This window comes from Trachemys scripta, chromosome 12 (assembly GCF_013100865.1).
Source record: "Trachemys scripta elegans isolate TJP31775 chromosome 12, CAS_Tse_1.0, whole genome shotgun sequence".
NCBI lineage: Eukaryota > Metazoa > Chordata > Testudines > Emydidae > Trachemys > Trachemys scripta.
The window spans coordinates 33,488,529-33,503,050 of record NC_048309.1 but is presented as its reverse complement, the minus strand read 5'-3'; the positions used below and the strand labels follow the sequence as shown (position 1 = coordinate 33,503,050).

At 46.2% G+C, this 14,522-nt stretch overlaps 1 protein-coding gene across 1 annotated transcript; it reads left to right on the top strand.

The window, feature by feature from the left end:
• The first annotated feature begins 4,775 nt into the window (after positions 1–4,775).
• On the top strand, positions 4,776–8,742 carry LOC117886054 (olfactory receptor 1020-like). The gene is made up of 2 exons (XM_034787689.1): positions 4,776–4,832; positions 7,786–8,742. Exons 1-2 carry the CDS (start codon positions 4,776–4,778, stop codon positions 8,740–8,742), a joined length of 1,014 nt encoding a protein of 337 aa, XP_034643580.1.
• Positions 8,743–14,522: the final 5,780 nt, after the last annotated feature.

Genomic DNA, 14,522 nt, shown 5'->3' with positions numbered 1-14,522 from the left:
GAAACTACACCATCTGCTAAAAAAACTCCCTGACAAAGCACAGGAACAAATCCGTACAGACACATGCCTAGAACCCCGACCAGGGGTATTCTATTTGCTACCCAAGATCCATAAACCTGGATATCCTGGACGCCCCATCATCTCAGGCATTGGCACCCTAACATCAGGCTTGTCTGGTTATGTAGACTCTGTCCTAAGACCCTACGCTACCAGCACTCCCAGCTATCTTCGAGACACCACTGACTTCCTGAGGAAACTACAATCCATCGGTGATCTTCCAGAAAACACCATCCTGGCCACTATGGACGTAGAAGCCCTCTACACCAATATTCCACACAAAGATGGACTACAAGCTATCAGGAACAGTATCCCTGATAATGTCACAGCTAACCTGGTGGCTGAACTTTGTGATTTTGTCCTCACCCACAACTATTTCACATTTGGGGACAATATATACCTTCAAGTCAGCGGCACTGCTATGGGTACCCGCATGGCCCCACAATATGCCAACATTTTTATGGCTGACTTAGAACAACGCTTCCTTAGCTCTCGTCCCCTAACGCCCCTACTCTACTTGCGCTACATTGATGACATCTTCATCATCTGGACCCATGGAAAAGAAGCCCTTGAGGAATTTCACCATGATTTCAATAATTTCCATCCCACCATCAACCTCAGCCTAGATCAATCCACACAAGCGGTCCATTTCCTGGACACTACTGTGCTAATAAGCGATGGTCACATCAATACCACCCTATACCGGAAACCTACTGACCGCTACACTTACCTACATGCCTCCAGCTTCCATCCAGGACACACCACACGATCCATTGTCTACAGCCAAGCTCTAAGATATAACCGCATTTGCTCCAATCCCTCGGATAGAGACAAGCACCTACAAGATCTCTATCAAGCATTCTTAAAACTACAATACCCACCTGCTGAAGTGAAAAAACAGATTGACAGAGCCAGACGAGTACCCAGAAGTCACCTCCTACAAGACAGGCCCAACAAAGAAAATAACAGAACACCACTAGCTGTCACCTTCAGCCCCCAACTAAAACCTCTCCAGCGCATCATCAGAGATCTACAACCTATCCTGAAAGATGATCCTTTACTCTCACAGATCTTGGGAGACAGACCTGTCCTCGCTTACAGACAACCCCCCAACCTAAAGCAAATACTCACCAGCAACCACACATCACTGAACAAAACCACTAACCCAGGAACCTATCCTTGTAACAAACCCCGATGCCAACTCTGTCCACATATCTATTCAAGTGACATCATCATAGGACCTAATCACATCAGCCATACCATCAGGGGCTCGTTCACCTGCACATCTACCAATGTGATATATGCCATCATGTGCCAGCAATGCCCCTCTGCCATGTACATTGGCCAAACCGGACAGTCTCTACGCAAAAGAATTAATGGACACAAATCTGACATCAGGAATCAAAATACTCAAAAACCAGTGGGAGAACACTTTAACCTGTCTGGTCATTCAGTGACAGACCTGCGGGTGGCTATATTACAACAGAAAAACTTCAAAAACAGACTCCAAAGAGAGACTGCAGAGCTAGAATTGATATGCAAACTAGACACAATCAACTCCGGTTTGAATAAGGACTGGGAATGGCTGAGCCATTACAAACGTTGACTCTATCTCCCCTTGTAAGTACTCTCACACTTCTTATCACACTGTCTGTACTCGGCTAGCTTGATTATCACTTCAAAAGTTTTTTTTCTCTTAATTAATTGGCCTCTCAGAGTTGGTAAGACAACTCCCACCTGTTTATGCTCTCTGTATGTGTGTATATATATCTCCTCATTATATGTTCCATTCTATATGCATCCGAAGAAGTGGGCTGTAGTCCACGAAAGCTTATGCTCTAATAAATTTGTTAGTCTCTAAGGTGCCACAAGTACTCCTGTTCTTCTTTTTGCGGATACAGACTAACACGGCTGTTACTCTGAAACTTGTACATCTGCATCATCACCACCATCCTGAGAATCCTGTCCACCACCACGAGGCAAAAGGGCTTTTCCACCTGCTTCTCCCACCTCATTGTGGTGAGCATTTATTATGGAACTCTGTTGACTGTCAATATATTCCCAACCACCGACCTCCTGAGTGACTTCAAGAAAGTTCTGTTTGTCATCTACACAGTCCTGACTCCCCTGGTCAATCCCCTCATCTACAGCCTGAGAAACAAAGAGGTCCAGGAGGCCCTGAGGAAAGCGTGCAGGAAATTCATGCTTGGACTATGCCAATCGGTTAATTTCCTTGTGTTAAAATAGATATAACATGGGCTGGGTAGGGCCTGAACCAAAGCCTGCTGTAGCCCCAGGTCATGTTTCCTTGAGCTTCATTGGTCTTCAAGTCATGCTCTTACAAAGTCACAGCCCTGGGACAAAGTGGAGATGGGGAGACCTGTGAAAACCTGTGACTCCATTGTTTTTATGGCCCATATAAGATGCCACAGTTGGATAATACTGGGCTGGTTGGAGACTTGAACTTGTGGCTACTGAAAGCCCAGACAATGAGGGGAGATTGTGCTCAGTGAGAGGGTGCAGGTGAAATGGACTCAGCTGGAACACTGGGCATCTATTCTGTGTAGGGTGTGTAGATATATACACACACACCACTAAACAAATAAGATGCCTGCATTCTAAAAATACAGGGTTGCAATGTCAGCATGGAACTCTACTTTTACAAAATTGAATAATTAATTTTTTTTTCATAGAGTGTATTTCATCCCCAGGCTTCATTCAAAGGAAGAGAAAAGCCAAAGGAAACCCTCCGACCTGTGCCCCAGAACAGAGGACACCAGCACAGGCCTCTTATTTGCTCATTTTCAGCAACAGTTTAAGACCAGTTGTTTCCAGATATTTCGGGTCCAAGTGGGATTTTTCAAAGCCTCTGGACACCTGCCCTTTCAGATGGGGCCCTGGAGGAGAGTCAGGCAGGGGAATGCGCAACTTCCCCAAGTTTGTGCGTCGCTCTGGGGCCTCGGCATCCGGATGCCTGGTGTGGGACTCCACAGGGCACGGCCAGGGGCACCTACGGCCCATTTACTGCAAACACTTGGGTACCTGCAGGGTTTGCTGGCAGGCAAGCTGGGTGTGTGAATCCCAGAGGGCCGGAATCACTCAGTGTGCTGGTGGCAGGAAACCAACTATCCAGCGTGCCAGTCCAGTGCTCTGTCTGCTCCACCTCATCCAATTGTATTTGACAATGGGACCAAAGGGTGTGAGGAGTCCAACTGCCATTCACTGTTCATAGGATTTGGGGCCTTTTATGGGAAAACCCAGCTTGTTCATTTACAGCCAAACCACTATCCTGAGAACTTTCCCAGGGGATGTTTTCTACCATTTCCTTCTCGTGTTCCTCCATTTTCTCAGTGACCCTAGTAACTGCGTCTCTGTCACCAAAAGCATTGTGCAATAAAAGAACTAAACTGAGTCTTCTCTTTCTGTTGTCTCTCTTGTCAGACCTCCCGTTATCTGTCCCCTTAATGTCCGGTGTACTGTATAATGAGAAATAGGGGGCAGCAGAGGGTCAGGGGTGGGAACGTTCAGCAATATTGTATAATGGGCACTAGGGGATAACAGCAGCTGAGGGACAAGAAAGGGGCGTCTGCACTGTATAATGGGCACTCAGGGTCAACCAGGGTTTCAGACCAGTGTTTTGTGTCCATTCTTAGGATCTCTTGATCACACCTGATCATGGGGAATGACACATGGACAGCAGTAACATTAAAACAGTGATTTTAGTTAACATATTGTTTAGTTAAAATATTAAGCAATTAAGAGTTGATAAACTTGGAATTTAACATTTGAAGTTAAAATGTGGAATTAAAAATGTAAGCCAAGCTTCATGATGATTCAGCTCTGTCCCTTTTTAATATATTCTGGCCCTATATTCAGTCGTAGCCTTCAAAGAGCTAAGCAATAAGATTTCATCCATAACTGCTATATTTTTGTCCGGTTAATTAAATAACAAACAAGAAACCTCTTTTTTAAAAAAAAGCCATTATGTGAACCACAAATATTCAGATTTGGGCATTATGAAGAACAAAGCTTTGGTGACACAAAATTACCCAAGAAGAGAAAGGGAGAAAAGGCCGAACTCTTCTAGCAATTCAGTGGCAGTTGGGTGCTTGTTGTGTATGTTACCCGTTTTTGAAAATCCCAACCTACATATGTAAAGCACCCTGTTCTATCTGCATTTTATCTGAGGAAAAGTTGGGTAACATTTTCAAAAACATGTAAGAGAACTTCAGAAGTGACTTAGGAGCCTTGTTGACTTTCAGTGAGACTTAGGCTGCTAAGCCTTGGTAACTAAGACACTGGGACATAGGCAGCAGAATAATTTCTTCACAATGGGAATAACATTCATCCAGTAAGAAGAGATTTGTTTTAGGATGAAATGTTTTTTCTCTCTCCAGGACTTTTCCTTTGAGACTAGAAGTCCAACTCTACCAACATTGTCTAGAAATAAACCAAACACTAACTTCCCCTTGCCTGTTGCTTTCCCCATAGCAGACGTGCCTCGGGAGACTGTCTCTTCCCACAGAAGGATATATAATGAATCAGAAAAGACGTTCCCCATTTAACAGAGGGCATGAGGCACAGGGTTATGTTACCAGAGATGGAACGGACCCTCGGTAGCTTTTATAGGTTGTCATTCCAGTTACTTGGCATGAGGAAGTAGGTGAATGCAGTGTGGACGGAAAACAGGCTGAGTAACCTGGATCCTGGTTCTTGAAATGCTGTATGAGGAAGTGACAACAGAGACCCCAGCTGCTGACAGACCCACCTTACAGGTAAGTCAACCTTTTCCTCCCTGCTCCTTGAATCTTGAGGAGTTTGAAGCAATATAGGTTTGCAAGGTTACTAACCCCACTGGAATCCAAGGGGAACTGGGCACTGATCTCTCTTAAACTCTCAACCCAAAGCAAAATGACTGAATTTGGGAAAAGGAAAGACCTGACAGGTCACGTCTATCCTAGGTCTTTACCTAGGGTGACCAGATGCCCCATTTTTAAAGGGACAGTCCCATTGTTGGGGACTTTTTCTTATATAGGCACCTTTTACGCCTTACCCCCGTCCCGTTTTTCCACAGTTGCTATCTGGTAACCCTATCCTTATCTGGCCCCCATCACCCTGGTATCTGGGCACCTCACTGCCTTGAATGTATCTATCCTCCCACCACCCCGTGTGATGCTATTACCTCTGCTTCACAAACGGGACCTGTTGCACAGAGGGGCAGATTTATGGATGTATATTGGGCACCTCAAGACGCAGACCCCCCCAGTGGGATTGGAAATCGATGGGCATTAGGTATGGCCGCTACTCAGGCGCCTATATGTGCATTGTTAGGTACCTACCGGCCTTTGGAAATCTGGCCTCAAAATCACACAAGGAGCTGGTGATGAAGCAGGGAAATGAACCAACATCTGCCGAGTGAGTCCAAGGCCAACACTTCAAACACTGGAGCAGCCTTCCTTCCTCTCTAACCTCTTCTACGTGCTATGCAAAAGAGTTTACTATTCTTGGTGGCACTGGCCTGGCCGGGGCACTGAGAGTTCAGCGAGGTGAGGTGGGTAATGCAGAGCTGATAGCTGCTGCTGTCCACAGTGCTCAGGGAGGAGACATTGATTATGAGCAGGCTTAGCAGTATGAGATTTTATTTTTGTGATTTGGACCACTAATATTGATTTTTATTAAGGATTTTTTCCCCCCAGTTATTAACTAATTTAATGTTGACTGTTGTGGGAAAATTCAATGGGGGTGCAGTTGGGGTAGGACTGACAACGGGGGTACGGGGGGACTCCCAGCAGTGACAGCGGAGATACTGGTGGCTCCCTGCACTACCGAGGGGTCCAGGACACCAGCGCAAGGGGCAGGGAAGGCAGCTGCTCTGACCCTGTTGTTGGATGGCTCTGTCCATGGGCAGAAGCCATTCCGCCATTCAAAAGTGGTGGGCCCACAGCGAGGCACTCCTCCTCCTCCTCCTCCTCCTCCTCGCAGACCAGGCTGGGGCTCTCGGCTCTGGCAGCCTTCTCTGTGCCTGGTGCCTGCAGGGATGGGTATCACTGGCCCCACAGCCATGCAGGGAGCCCTCAGCAGCTCTGCTGTCCCAGCCCCGCTCGCTCACTCCTAGGACAGCTGGGTGCAGAAGGCTCCGTGCATGGCCACTGGGCCAGTGACATCATCTCTGCAAGCGCAAGGTGTGGAGAAGGTAGCACTAACGCCGACTGTTGCTGATATAGTTTGTTGTTGGTTCAGGGTGTCAGCTGATATCGACGTTTACCAATGTTTATCGATGTCAATGGAAATCGAATCCTGCCGAGCTGAGCTATAAGTTTCAAAGAAGGCTAAAGGCATTAGCTATCCAAATCCCATTGGAACCAAAGGGCCCCATCCTTGAAGTCAGTGGAAATTTTATCTCTGACTTCAGTGGGAGAAGTTGACAGAACAGAAATATTCCTGGGGTGTAAAAATAACCTTGTGCATAACTCTGTGCAGGATCAGGGCCTTACTGAGCAGTTAATAAGGATTAGTAAATCAGTCTAATAAAAGACATGACCTCACCCACCTTGTCTCTCTAAGGATCAGCAGTGACAAGAGAGACAGTAAGGGCAGACTAGATAGCCACAAACAGAGAAAGAATTAATTTTGTTTTAGCCAAAGAAGAAAATGTAGAGCTGATAAAAACTTCTGATGGAAAATGTGTCAATCAAGATCAAAATGTTCCCTGGGAACATATCAATTTCTACAAAATGTTGTCCAGGAAGTTATTGTATAGAGCTTTATGAAATAATATAAAATGAAATAATATAAAAATAACATAATATAAATCAATTTAAAGAACTATAAAATACAATGTAATATAAAATAAAAATAACCTAGAAATGCAATTAAAAATAGATAAATACATTTTTTAAAAATGAAAATTGGAATGAAAACCCCAACATTTGAAATCACAGAATTGACAATGAAATGGAAGTTTGGGTTCTACATCCCTCTCACAATATGAAAATAGCACATTTCTTACAAATTTCAAATTTTATACAGAATTTTTTTCTTGCAAGAGAGAATCCATTTCTAGCTAACATAGTGGTTTCCAGCAGGAGTTCTTTTGTTTGTTTGTTTTTTAATGAAGATCATGTCTCTATATGTAGAGTGTCCGAATGAAGGACAATGAAATCTTGGCCTAGGGAAGGAGAGGCATTTGTCTGACGATAAAAACTTTCATATGGCTCTAATACAGTTAGACAGCCCATTTCCACTTCAATTCATTTGGAGTTGGCTCCCCACACACTGCAAATCCCACCCTTAGTTGCTTGGTTTGTTTATTTGTTGCGGCTTCCTCTAAAATATCAAATCTTGGCCTGTTTGGCCCATGGATCTCCAATCTATAAAGGACATTGTTCTGCTTTCATACACCAGGCAGTGAAACGTGTGACTATTTCAAGCAATACGTTTTTGTACTGTTGTACCTAAGCCCCATCACAATAGTGTTAGAGTGCTTGATGCCACCAGTCAAGTTATTACACAAGTTTCGAGAGATTAAAGTTTTGTTGAACCTGCAGCCAGCTCAGATATGATATCTGCCCCAGGGATCACGAGATGACATTTCCCCTCCCCTGGCCTCCATTCTCCACTCACCCACTGTTCTAATAGCCAGCAGAGGGGGACAATGAAAACAGTGCTGATGATTTATTGAGTGAACATTGCTTTTCATTTACATTGCAGTTAATTTCTTTCTTGTAGATAAACCCCATGGCAAATCCAGAAAAGGGAAATCAAACGTCTAACACAGAATTCATCCTCCTGGGATTCGGGGATCTCCCTAAACTGCAGCTCCTCTTCCTGCTGTTCCTAGTGATCTACATTGCGACCGTGGCTGGGAACGTCCTCATCATGGTGCTAGTTGTGACTGATCAGCACCTTCACACCCCCATGTACTTCTTTCTGGGAAACTTGTCCTGCTTGGAGACCTGCTACAGCTCCACCATCCTGCCCAGGGTTCTGGTTGGTCTCCTGACTAGGAACAGGACTATTTCATTCAATGGGTGTGTTACACAATATTATTTCTTTGCTTCTATGCTTGCTACAGAATGCCTTCTCCTGTCGGTGATGTCTTATGATCGGTATTTAGCAATATGCAATCCACTACACTATGCAGCCCGTATGAGTGACAGGTCTTGCCTACAGCTTGCAGGTAGCTCTTGGATAGGTGGCTTCCTTCTTTGTAGCATAACAACATTGTTGATATCACAGTTAAAGTTCTGTGGCCCCAATGGTATTGACCATTTTTTTTGTGATTTCATCCCCCTTGTAAAACTCTCCTGCAATGACCCTCACCTCATGGAAACGTTGGCTTTCACAGTGAGCTTGCTTTTCTCACTGGCCCCATTCCTGCTTACCTTGATGTCCTACATCTGCATTATCACCACCATCCTGAGAATCCCATCCACCACCGGGAGGCAAAAGGCCTTTTCCACCTGCTCCTCCCATCTCATTGTGGTGAGCATTTATTATGGAACTCTGCTGATTGTCTATATGTTCCCAACCACCGACATCCTGAGCGACTTCAAGAAAGTTCTCTCTGTCGTCTACACAATCCTTACTCCCCTGATCAATCCCCTCATTTACAGCCTGAGAAACAAAGAGGTCCAGGAGGCCCTGAGGAATGCTTGCAGGAAATTCATGTTTGGACCATGCTAACTGGTCAATTTCCTTGGGTTAAAATAGATATAACATGGACTGGGTAGGGCCTGAAGCAAAGCCTGCTGTAGTCCCAGGTTGTGTTTCCCTGAGCTTCATTGGTCTTCAAGTCCTCCTCATAAAGAGTCACAACTGTGGGAGAAAGTGGGAGATGGAGAGACCTCTTAAAACCTGTGACCCCCGTCCTTTTAGGACCTATATAAGATGCCACAGGTGGGTACTACTGGGCTGGTGGGAGACTGGAACTTGTGGCTGCTCAAAGTTCAGAGAATGATGGGAGATTGTGCTCTGTGAGAGCGTGCAGGCGAAATGGACTCAGCTAGAACACTGGGCATCTATTCTGGGTAGGGTGTGATACTTCTAGATAGACACACACCCTTAAAAAAGTAAGATGCCTGCATTCTAAAAATATAGGGTTACAATGTCAGCATGGAACTCCAACGTTAGAAAATTGAATAATTAACTTTTGTTTCTTAGAGTGTATTTCATCCCCAGGCTCCCTTCAGAGGAAGAGACAACCCAAAGGAAACCCTCCGACTGGTGCCCCAGAACACAGGACACCAGCACAGGCCTCGTATTTGCCCATTTTTCAGCAATGATTTTAGGCCAGTTGTTTCCAGATAATTGGGGGCCCAGTGGGATTCTCCAATGCATCTGGGCACCTGACCTCTGGGATGGGGCCCTACAGGTGAGTCAGGTAGGGGATCACCCACCTTGCTCATGTTTGTACATCACTCCAGTGCCTCAGCTTACGGACACCTGTTGTGGGGCTGCAGAGGGCACGTCCATTGTCACCTACAGCCCGTTTGCTGCAAACACTTATGTACCTGCAGGGTTTGCCAGTAGCCGATCTGTGTTTGTGAATCCTGGGGGGCCAGATTCTGGGATTCAGGTGCCTAAAGTGGGAGCTTTGTGATTTTAGCCCTAGCTCCACACCCTTGTCCTTGTGTATTAGCTGGGGAAACTCAGGCAAAAAGAGGTGATGTTAACCTGCCCAGAGTCACACAGCAGGCTAGTGGCAGGAAACCAACTGTCCATAGTCCCAGTCCAGTGCGCAGTCTGCTCCACCACGTCCAGCTGTAATTGACAATGGGACCGAAGGGTGTTAGGTGCTCAACCTCTGTTCACTTTCCATAGGATCTTAGTGCCTAACATTGGCCTCTTATGGGAAAACCCAGACTGTACATTTACAGCCAAACCAATTTTCTTCTCGTGTTTTACCTTTTCTAGGAGCCCCTAATTATTGTGGGTCTTACACCAAAAGCATCATGCAATAAAAGAACTAAAGTAAGTCTTCTCTTTCTGTCGTCTCTGTTGTCAAAACTCCCGTTATCTGTCCCCTTCATATCTGATGTGTGGAATAAATGTGCAAGGCTTGTCTACACATAGACGGTGCACCATGTTACCTATATCTGCCCATCCTTGCCAGTGACAGGGCCGTGTGCCCTTGGGCTGGACAGCCAGGGGCCAAGCCAGCCCGGGGAAGAGAAGGGTCCCCACCTGAGGGGAATCAGACAATTTCCAATAAAGGGCAGAAGGGGGCTCGGGAAAAAGGCAAACTCAGGAGGCTGGAGTGAGACTTCAGAGAGTGAGAGTGGCTCCTGCAGGGAAAACCTTGAGACCAGTGAAATTCCTCCATTATATGGGGAATGAAGAAGGGAAACTGAGGTGAGGGGCTGTGTTCTTGGCTTCCCTAAGTCCTCCGGGGGGCAACATGAGGTGTCCACTCGTCTACACCAAGTAGTTGCAATGATATTGATTTGATGCTGCTTCTGGTGGGATAGTTCCTTCCCATATGGGAAGGGAAATAAGTGATCAATTGGTAAACTGTGTCCGCAGGAGAAGGTGTAGTGGTATAACTATTTCCATAACACATTCGCACCACTAATCAAAATAGTTATCGTGGTGCAAAAATCTGTGTGGAGACCTCATGTGAGTCCCAGTGAAAATACGTCCATACGTTCCTGGCTTTGAAACAAACTCAGATAATCCACGTGAAATGTCTTTTCCATTAACAGAATCATAGAACAGTAGGACTGGAAGGGACCTCAGCTGGTCCTGATTAAAAACCTGATTGCCTTCTCTGATGAGATAACTGTCTCTATGGATATGGGGAAAGCAGTGGACATGATATATCTTGAATTTAGCAAAACTTTTGATACAATCCCCCACGGTATTCTTGCCAGCAAGTTAAGAAAGTATGGATTGGAAGAATGGACTATAAGGTGGGTAGAAAGCTGACTAGACTGTCGGGCTCAACGGGTAGTGATCAATGGCTCGATGTCTAGTTGGCAGCTGGTATCAAGCGGAGTGCCCCAAGAGTCAGTCCTGGGGCCGGTTTTGTTCAACATCTTTATTAATGATCTTGATGATGGGGTAGATACGCTGGACTGTAGGAATAGGGTCCAGAGTGACCTAGAAAAAATGGAGGATTGGGCCAAAAGAAATCTGATGAGGTTCAATGGGGACAAGTGCAGAGTTCTGCACTTTGGAAGGAAGAATCCCATGCACTGCTACAGGCTGTGGACCAACTGGCTAAGCAACAGTTCTGCAGAAAAGGACCTGGGGATTACAGTGAATGAGAAGCTTGATATAAGTCAGCCGTGTGCCCTTGTTGCCAAGAAGGCTAACGGCATATTGGGCTGCATTAATAGGAGCATTGCCAGCCCATCGAGGGAAGTGCTTATTCCGATCTATTTGGCACTGGTGAGGCCACATCTGGAGTATTGTGTCCAGTTTTGTGTCCACTACAGAAAGGATATGGACACATTGGAGACAGTCCAGTGGAGGGCAATGAAAATGATTAGGGGGCTGAAGCACATGACTTGCGAGGAGAGGCTGAGGGAACTGGGCTTGTTTAGTCTGCAGAAGAGAAAAGTGAGGGAGGATTTGATAGCAGCCTTCAACTACCTGAAGGGGGGTTCCAAAGAGGATGGAGCTCGGCTGTTCTCAGTGGTGGCAGATGACACCTTACCTCTCCTCTGGTGGGCTCCAGGACCAGCTGCTCCAAGAAGCAAATTAGGAAAAATACTTGTATACAGGGGCCCCACAAAATCTAATAGCCCCAGGCCCACAGGAGAGTTAATCTAGCCCTTGTGAGCCTGAAAGTTTTCTGCGAATGGGAAGAAATTATTTGTACTTTATAATCTCAGGTCTCTGACTTCCATGCTTTCATGGTATGGGCCTTTCCAAAAAGCCTAAGGGAGTTGCCAAATTCTCACAGCAATCTCATGGGAGTTGGGTCTTTATTTGGTACATTACCCCCCTTTGAAGATCCCAACCTAAATGCATAAAGCACCCTGTTGCACCTCCATTTTATCAGAACAGCAGGCTGCACTTCCTCGTTTCGGAAAAGACTGACCAGGAGGCATTGAGCTAACGGTAACATTTTCAAAAACACTTAAGAAAACTTCAAAAGTAACATAGGAGGCTAAATCGTGTTGCCTTTAAATGAGATTTAGGTTGATAAGCCTCAGTAAGTGAGAAATTTTTGAAAATGGGACTTAGGCTTCTAAATCATTTAGACTCTTTTAAAAATGTTACCTGAACTAATTGAGTGAGCTCATTGGATGGTGACTGGGTACATGTGCACTTGCTACAAAGGGCAACAGAGGGGTTGGTTGGAGAAAATGTAAGATCAGCTGCTGATCTAACTGCTGACTTTTTCAAATCTTTCTAAGGGAATTGGACGGGAACTCAGTGTCTAAATCACCGAGGCAGTGGTAAAATCTAGAATTAGTGCATTATTTCTTGACAGTCAACAGAGCGTTCACTCAATAAAAAGACAGATTTGCTTAGGATTAGAAATTTCTTCCATCTCCAGGACTCTCCCTTTGAGATTAGAATTTTGACACTGGTTTAGTTTTAGAGAATGTCAGTAAATACCAACTTCCCCTTGCCTATTGCCTTCCCCACAGCAGACGGGCCTCTGGAGACCGCCTCTCCTTGCAGAAGGATATATAATGAATCAGAAAAGACGTTACCCATTTCACAGAGGGTATGAGGCATAGGGTCACGTTACCAGACATGGCAAGGAGCCTCGTTAGCTTTTCTAGGCTGTCGTTCTAGTTACTGGGCACGTGGAAGTAGGTGAATGCAGTGAGGAGAGAAAATGGACTGAATAACCTAGATCCTGGTCCCTGAAATGCTGCATGAGGAGGTGACAACAGAGACTCCAGCTGCTCACAGACCCGCCTTAGAGGTAAATCACCCTTTTCCTCCCTGCTCCTTGAATCTTGAGGCGTTTGAAGCAATGTAGGTTTCCTAGGTTACTAACCCCACAGGAATCTATGGGGAACTGGGCACTGATCACTCTTAAACTCCCAACCCAAAGCAAAATGGCTGAATTTGTAAAAAGGAAAGAACTGTCAGGTCATGTCTATTCTAGGTCCTTACCTGGCCTCCATCACCCTGGTATCTGGGCACCTCACTGTCTTGAATGCGTCTATCCTCCCAGCGCCCCTATATTGTGCTATTACCCCTGCTTTACAGATGGGATGTGGCACACAGAGGGGCAGATTTATGGAGGTTTATGGGCACCTCAAGACCCAGACCCCCCAGTGGGATTGGAAATCGATGGGCGTTAGGTACGGACCCTACTCAGGCACCAGTGTGTGTTCTTTGATACCTAGCAGCCTTTGTAAATCTCACCTGAAAGTCACACAAAGAGCTGGTGAAGAAGCAGGGAAACAAACCAACATCTGCCGAGACCAAGACCAGCGCTTCAAACACTAGAGCAGCCTTCATTCCTCTCTAACCTCCCGTCCTGACCCCTTCTATGGCAGCTCCCCCCTCATGGGGCACTGAGTGAACTGCCGGGGGGAAAGCAGAGTTGCTGCTGGCTATTGTGCTCAGTGCTCTGGGGTCAGACACTGGCTATAAGTGGACTTGGCACAAATCGATTTTGTTTCTCCCCTAAGACAGTTAATCTTGAGATTATTTTATCTTTATGATTTCCCCCCCAATTTTTAACTATTAATTTTTACAATCGCAGGAAGCTCAGTGGTGGTTAAGGTTCAGGCCAGGGCGAGGGTAGCACTGTCAGCGAGGTGTGGGGGGCTCCCGACCTGCCGAAGGATCCAAGACACTAGGGCGCAAGAAGCAGGGAAAGCGGCTGCTATGGCCCAGTAGAGCAGAGATCCATGGCCAGGGCTGGGAGCAGGATGGCGGGGAGCCCCCGGCCACTGGAGTGGCCACCTCATTGTTGAACTGCTCTGTCAATAGGCAAAACCATTCGGCCGCGGAGTGGCCTCCCCCATAGCCAGGGATTCACCCTCCTCCTCACAGCACAGGCCTGCCATGGCTGCAGCATTCCCCACACCTTGCACCTGCAGAGATGGGTGTCACCAGCCATGTGACCATGCAGGGAGCCCTCTGCAGCTCTGCTGTCCCAGCCCCGCTCATTCACTTCCGTGACAGCTGGGTGCAGAGGGCTCCCTGCACAGCCGCGGGACCAGTCACACCATCCCTGCAGGTGCAGGCGCAATGTGAGGCCGCACTAACGCCCACTTTTCCTGATAGTTTCTGTTATTGGTTTGGATCTATCAGCTGATATCCACCTTTACCAACATCTGTCGATGGAAATCTAATCCAGCCAAGCTGTACATTTAAACAAAGCTCAAGGCATTTGCTGTCCAAATCCCATTGAAATCAAAGGAGCCCATCCTTGAATTCAGTAGAACTTTTATATTAGCTGTCAGTGGAGAAGTCTTGGAACGAACGGAATTATTCCCGGGGTGTGAAATTAACCATGTGCATCACTCTGTGCAGGATCAGGGCCT

What these genes read in the sequence shown, in the direction of transcription:
- LOC117886054 (XM_034787689.1), top strand. Translation starts at nt 4,776, where the DNA reads ATGCTGTATGAGGAAGTGACAACAGAGACCCCAGCTGCTGACAGACCC. An exon ending in CTGACAGACCCACCTTACAG is followed by an intron (nt 4,833 to 7,785) that starts GTAAGTCAACCT and finishes TCTTTCTTGTAG; the next exon opens with ATAAACCCCATGGCAAATCC.